The 6,441-nt window shown below is 44.0% G+C and overlaps 1 protein-coding gene across 1 annotated transcript; it reads right to left on the bottom strand.

The window, feature by feature from the left end:
• Positions 1 to 1,647: 1,647 nt before the first annotated feature.
• Positions 1,648 to 5,461, bottom strand: LOC147443614 (pentatricopeptide repeat-containing protein At2g30780-like). The gene is made up of 2 exons (XM_086526428.1): positions 4,875 to 5,461; positions 1,648 to 4,462 (listed from the first exon to the last, which is right to left on the bottom strand). The coding sequence occupies exons 1-2, from the start codon at positions 5,283 to 5,285 to the stop codon at positions 3,359 to 3,361; spliced, it is 1,515 nt and encodes a 504-aa protein (XP_086382554.1). The 5' UTR covers positions 5,286 to 5,461; the 3' UTR covers positions 1,648 to 3,358.
• Positions 5,462 to 6,441: the final 980 nt, after the last annotated feature.

The following is a 6,441-nucleotide window of genomic DNA, read 5'->3' as shown; positions in this document are numbered from 1 at the left end:
TCTGCGTTTTCCGAGCTAAAACTGCGAACTTTGCGAGATCTGACCGTGCAGCGAGGATCTGCTGCGGGAAGGTGAGATCTGCGAGATTCGGGACTTGTTCTACGGAGTGCCTATGTTGAAAACTGGTCTTCTTGTTGTCTTGTCGCGACGAAACTGCAAAAACGCTGACTGTTATGCTGCTCCAAAAACGCTAGGCGGATTGGTGTCATGCGAGAAGAATCTGCTAACGCTAGGACTAATCTAGTGTATCCTGTTGTCGCCAGTCTGCTGCAATTGCAAAATGTTGCGCTGATCTACAAATTGAAGAAAACGTTGGCTGTTCTTGGTGCAAAACGCTAGGTCTTACTGCTGATGCAAAAACGCTAAGCCTGATGGGGGTCCTGCTGAGGAGGTGCCTGTTGAACCGAATTCCTACTGCCTCTTCTGTCAGAAAGTGTTAGCGCTAGGTTTCTTTATGTACTTGGCTAGTCAAATTGCCCTACCCAGTTTCCCAACAAAAGTCACTTAAAAATAATAAGTAAAAATGTCAAATATTAAAAAAAAATAGGTCTATGCACTGTAAAAATGCTCCTGATGGGTTCTGATGGAAATCTGATGATCATGTTGTGTGCAACCAGAGGATATGCATCTAATCTAAGTGTTTGGACATGCACGATCTGCGAACACTCACAAAAGTGCCAGATCACTTCCTATTCTAGACTGACTTGACTGAACTGAACCCTTGTCATGCTGTAACTTGTCCACGGACACATAGGGTTGGATGTGTCACGTGACATTCTGTGTGTGTGTGTGTGTGTGTGTGTGTGGCAGAAGACTGCGCACCATGGTCTCCTCCACTCCTTTTCCAAAATTAGCTCACTACCTTTCGCCATCTTTTGCTATTTCGTTTCAATGAGGTGCTGCCAAGTGGCACAACTCTTCTTTCAACATTCTCAAAAATGATGTTGTACAATCAAGGTAACAAGGGACCAATCAATAGGTTTTCTCCATTGATGGATGTAGGTAATAGGTTCTTCCCCGCAGCAAACGTCCCTCGCAGGGCATCATCTCCGCCTCCTCAGCTGCCAAGAAGACTCGACAGCTCCATCATCCTCATTCCCTGCATCTCCGCCTGCATTGTGTTTGTGCCAAAGATATGTCATTTAAGAGAATTTGGAGAGTACGCATCTGCTCTCCCTCGTCACGAGGCCCACATCTCAAGCTTCTCAGTATCACCCACTGACAGCTCGGAGCTCTCCGACTGCATCCAGAACTGGAAAATACTCTCTGGTCGATTTTCTACGGTAAGCTAGTATTGCAACTTAGAGATCTCTTCGCCGCTCTTTCTGTTAGTGCTATGCTCATCATGTTTGCTCTGCTACTTAGTTCAGTTGAATGCAAGCTTCTCTACATGCAAATTCATGAGTGTGCAAGAGTTACAATTCCTTTCATGATTGATTCTTTTTCCTTTTGAGGCAGATGGTGTTCATTTCAGCCCTAATACTGGAAGCCTTCACACCTCATCATCATCACCGCAGGTTTGCAGTTGCTTTGCAAGCAAAGTTGCAAGTCATACGTACGGTTTCCAAACACTACAAAAACCCGAGACAAATTGAAGAATGCTTACAATTAACAAGAGAGCCCATGTAATAAGCTAAAGGTCCGGTGGGAAGTGTAAGCAGCCAAAATATTAATGGTACTAAGGTTTTGCATTGGCATGCCCTGTGTAAAGCAGGCATGCAAGTGCTTTCTCTTATGCAGCAAGCAAATGTAATTCGTTTGGTTCTACAAGATGACTGTTATCGCATCTCATGTTGCAGTCAATAAAATTTTGTATAATGATGATGGTGCTAACTGAAAATGTGAGCATCTTGTCTCTTGAGATTTCGATATGACCAGTACCAGTGTTCGCAAAACGACTGGGGTTAGTGTACTTTTAACCAGCTAAAATTACAAAATCTCAGATAGATGCTAAGCTTGCCTTGAAGAAAACCAATAAAAATTCACAAGTTATTAATGTACATACGGGCATAAACTGCAATTTGAGAAAAAGGCCTTCACCAGTGATCACTGCTACTTTTGGCTGGGGGCTGCCGACATTATACAAGTGCTTTTATTACCGCGGATTGTAGGTAACCAAGGTTCTCTTCACGGGCTGCGACCTCGTGTGTGAACAGTATACTGGCAGGAGTCACACAGTCGCAGTGGTTCCGCCTCTTGACAATGCACAACTGCAGGCTGCAACGCAGGATGACAGAGCTGCACGACATTAGAGGCAAAGGCTGACAACGGACTGACAGAGCTGCGCCCAGCACAGGATGTTGCTGGCGGACGAACAGCATTGGACATCCAGGCTGGATCCAATGCATGTCAGTACGCGATGCTGGACCGGGTATGCTGCTGTTATGGGACGCTCGCAACTTCTTTAATGGGCTCGGTAGTTACCCCATATGGTAAGGCCCTCTAGAGGAAGCCATATAATGTACCTCCGTAGAGAGGCATCGATCTTTTTAGATACTGGTCTATCATGAACAATTCCAAATGATTGGTCACTTGCATTAGCCCTATGAATACCACAAAATGAATGCAGAATATAGGAGGAGAAAAGAGAACGGAGGAAGAAACAAAAAGCAAGAACTCTGCATGCAAACAACTTTCACATTTTTTGCTGCTGAATAATCCGTCTTTGGCACAAGTACCATATTAATACCATGCAAAGGTGCAACCGAAAATGCTCTTTCTTGTGTGAAATTCTGCATGCTCATCTTTCAATTTTTAACTTGGTGCTTGCAATTCTGCTTCTAGTTGAAGTCACAGAAGTCGTACCATATACAATTTGCGGAGAAAAGTTCCATCCTTGCTGCATTTGACCCCTTTTCTAAGGCGTGTTTCCAAACAAGGGCTTGAAAAACCTGCTTATCGACCCTGGGGCTGTAAGCCACAAATGAAAGTCCAAGGAAGGTAAGAGCTTACTACGTTGGAAAAGGCCTCATAACACTCATTGCTCTTGAGACCTCCTGCCCTGCTTCAACCATGATTCCTTTCAAACACTGGTTGAATCCTTTCAAACAGAATCCATGCAGACTTCAGAAGGTCGGACAACGCAATTAACAACTCAATGCCATTATCTTCTCAGAATATGATTTCTCCTCCACATGATCGCATGCGATTTCTCCTTTTCGTGATCGCATGCATAGCATACAGTGAACGAGCAACTCAGATTTCATTCCCAAAATAGATTTGTCCCAACATGACTTCACACAATTCTTCCATTCGGTATTTCCTTAGAACTTAAGAAGACTTGTGGCCAAGAAGCTCTACTCTAGCCTTCATTAAGACAATAACATCCTGGAGTGACCACCTCTACAACACCTCATATCTATGAAAGCCCCATTGCTCGCATTCCAATTAAAACGTCCTGTGCTGCTTTGTGCATGTTCCCTTTCGAGTAGGCTCTATGCATGATATGAAAGGTCCCGCAATTTGGTCGACACCTTGCGGTGACCATCTTCTCAAAATACCATTTCATCTTCACATAGTCCACATTCTGAGCATATAGATAAATCAAGGTATTGAAGAAGGAACGATTGAGATTCCATTCACAAGCTTGTGCGGCCTCAACAAAAGTCTTTATCTTCTCATGTTCCCCATTTCTGAAATATGCCTTCACTATAATCTCAGCTAGTTGAGGAGAGAAAGGAATGTCCCCACTCTTCATCATTTTGTACACCATTACCTCCATATTATCAATTTTTCCATTGCAGGCGTGGCTACTAAGCATGATTTTCAACATATTTCTCTGAGAACATCTTGCTTTCATGCTAAACAAAATCCTCTCCATTTTGGCCAACTCTCCCGCCTTTTTGTAAGCCGCAATCACAGCCTCTGCAGTAGTTGCTGTTAGAGGGTAACCATGATTCAGCATTGCCTCATGTGCCTTTTCCATGCGGTCCAGCAAACCAGAAGCCGCATAGCCTCTAACCAAGGTCCTGAATGTGAGGGCATTGGGCTTCAATGACGCAGATTGCATCAAGCCAAAAATCTCTTCCACACGCCACCAGAATCCAAGTCGTCGGTATGCAAGCATGAGACAATTGTATGTTTGCACTGAAGGAGAGCATCCTGCACCTATTAATTCATCAAATGTTTTCTCTAGGTATTGAAGATGTCTCAGCTTACTGTAGCAGGACATAGCAATGTTGAAGCTTGTGAGGTTGGGTTTTGCAATCCCATCTGTACCATCTCGCAAGCATTTAAATAATTTCAGTGCTTCAACACAATCGTTTTGTACAGAATCATATGTGTGTGCATACATATACGCATTCTCAACATCGATGGTCCTTTGCACTCCTCTACTGGGCATTCCATGGTATAAAGCTTTGACTTTCTCAAGCATACCAAGCTTTCCAGCTACCCGAATGACCAGAGCATACTCTTGTGGTGTGAAATCAACATTGGGTTGCACCATCTTCCATTCAAACGCCTGAACAGGTAAAGACAGTTGAACGCACGCCCACATTAATCATGTACATCTAATAGGATGACAAATGCTTGTATTGATAACCTGAACTGCATACAAGAATACACATGCTAACTAGCTCGATCATACAAGCATACACACATGCCATAGTGTGAGTTTTGCCTCATCATACACATCTTTAAAATGGCAGTGTATGCGCATGTAAGTGTGCAAGCATATGTATGTACATGCATGTCTTGCAGTTGCACAAGAAGTACCTATTGTCATCCCCTTCCAAAGCCATATCCATATACAAGTATATACATCAACACAAATAAATATGTTCATGTATGTGTCTGTATGTGCTCGACGGGCAGCATTGCAATCATAAAACCCAAGAAAGAAAGTTCAGAAAGAGCAGTAAACGTAGGTGAACCTGAATCGCATGAGCAGGGTTGGAGCCATGTCCCAGGATTTCGAGGAAGAAAAGCCATGAATGGGGCTTCAGAAATAGAGCCGAGTGCCGTGAAATGGCAGATGCAAAGTCTGAGGGATGTTGAGCAGAAGGGAGGGACCGCTTGAGGTCGAAGAGAGCTTTCCTGGAAGGAGCATCAGGGACCATGGACTGTACAAGATCCGAGAACACCGTTGCCACTTCTTCGGAAAGACATGTAGAGTCCTGTTTAACGGGGCTTCCGGTGCCTGGCAATGGTGGGCTCCGTGGCGATGGAGAGGCTCCACTGACAAAGGAACTCCTCACATAAAGCGGGGTGGGAAAGTCGAATTTGCTACGAGCCTTTGCGAGTGCAGGCGAAATCTGATGGACAAGCTTGCGCAGTGCAAACATCTCCCCATTCTTTGTCAATGGAAGAAAAAAGATTTCAAACTCAAAACGTACCCAGTGAGGGAGAGACAAGTAGTAGGCGGAGGAAAAGCCCGTGTGGTTGGAATGGCGAACGCTGGTTCGCTGCAGCAAAAATCAACTTCCTCCGGGCCTGCCTTTTTTCGTCCCCCCAGCCCCCCCGCCTCGCCCGTCCCCAATTTACAAGCCTTTCCGAATTTACCAAATGTCCCGAATTTACAAATGTGGATCGAGCGGTCTGCATCACCTCAACAGTTGATCCCATTTGAAGCGCCCCCCCCCCCCCCCCCCCCCCCCCCGCCCGAGGGAGCACTTCTCGCAACCCTCACTCTTTTTCGCTTTTCCGCCACTTCAATAAGCATATTCTTACTCTTGTAATAAGTAAAGCCTAGGAGTAGTTGTGGTTTCTCTAACAAACAGAAAACTTGTAATCCTTTGACCCTCAAGGATCTGTCTGAGCTCTAGGTTGGTGTATATTTCTGTTGGTTTTAATACTATCCACTCAAAATTGTGAGTTTTGCAAAAAAAAAAAAAAAGAGTTGCTTGAATATCATACACTAAGTCAAAGAATAGCATGCTTTGAGTGGCATGTGGTTGTACTGAGATTAGGGACAATTGTGAAGATTTTATATGTTGAGGAGGAGCGTTGGTACTTATAGCAATGCCTGACTATTAGCGGTTCTTTAGCTATTGCCATAGAGCAGAAGGATGGATAAAAAGAGTCCAAGAGGGCTACGTGGAATGGAATAATTCTAATCATTTGATATTTTCCAAAAGATGGTTTGTAGTCTTTATGCAGATATGATTACTTCGAAGCTAGCATAACCTATTGTGTACGCTAGCACATTTATTACCATCAGCAATTAGTGATCCATAACAAACCTAGGGATATGGTGAATAGGCAAGAGCTGCATTTATATCCTTACCTCAAGCTCCAATCATGTTAATCCCTTGCAGAGAATTATGTGAAGTGTCCATGCTAGTGTGAACCCTAGAGAAGGATTGTATGCAAGTATAAAGACTATTTTCACCAATGAATTAGGGCTCCTTCTTGTCATATTAGTGGTTACTTTGAAGTAAGAGGTGATCACAAGAGGTGGAGCTCCTATCCCTCTTTTACATTCCTAAGAGTATGTCCCTA

This window comes from Adiantum capillus-veneris, chromosome 13 (genome assembly GCF_014529385.1).
Source record: "Adiantum capillus-veneris isolate H3 chromosome 13, ASM1452938v2, whole genome shotgun sequence".
Taxonomy (NCBI): Eukaryota; Viridiplantae; Streptophyta; class Polypodiopsida; order Polypodiales; family Pteridaceae; genus Adiantum; species Adiantum capillus-veneris.
This window is presented reverse-complemented; position numbering and strand designations above follow the sequence as displayed.

Bases quoted from the DNA above. Each gene is read 5' to 3' on its own strand.
- LOC147443614 (XM_086526428.1), bottom strand. From the start codon at position 5,285: ATGTTTGCACTGCGCAAGCTTGTCCATCAGATTTCGCCTGCACTCGCA. The intron at 4,463-4,874 runs GTTCACCTACGT...TTACCTGTTCAG, and splicing joins ACCCTGCTCATGCGATTCAG to GCGTTTGAATGGAAGATGGT.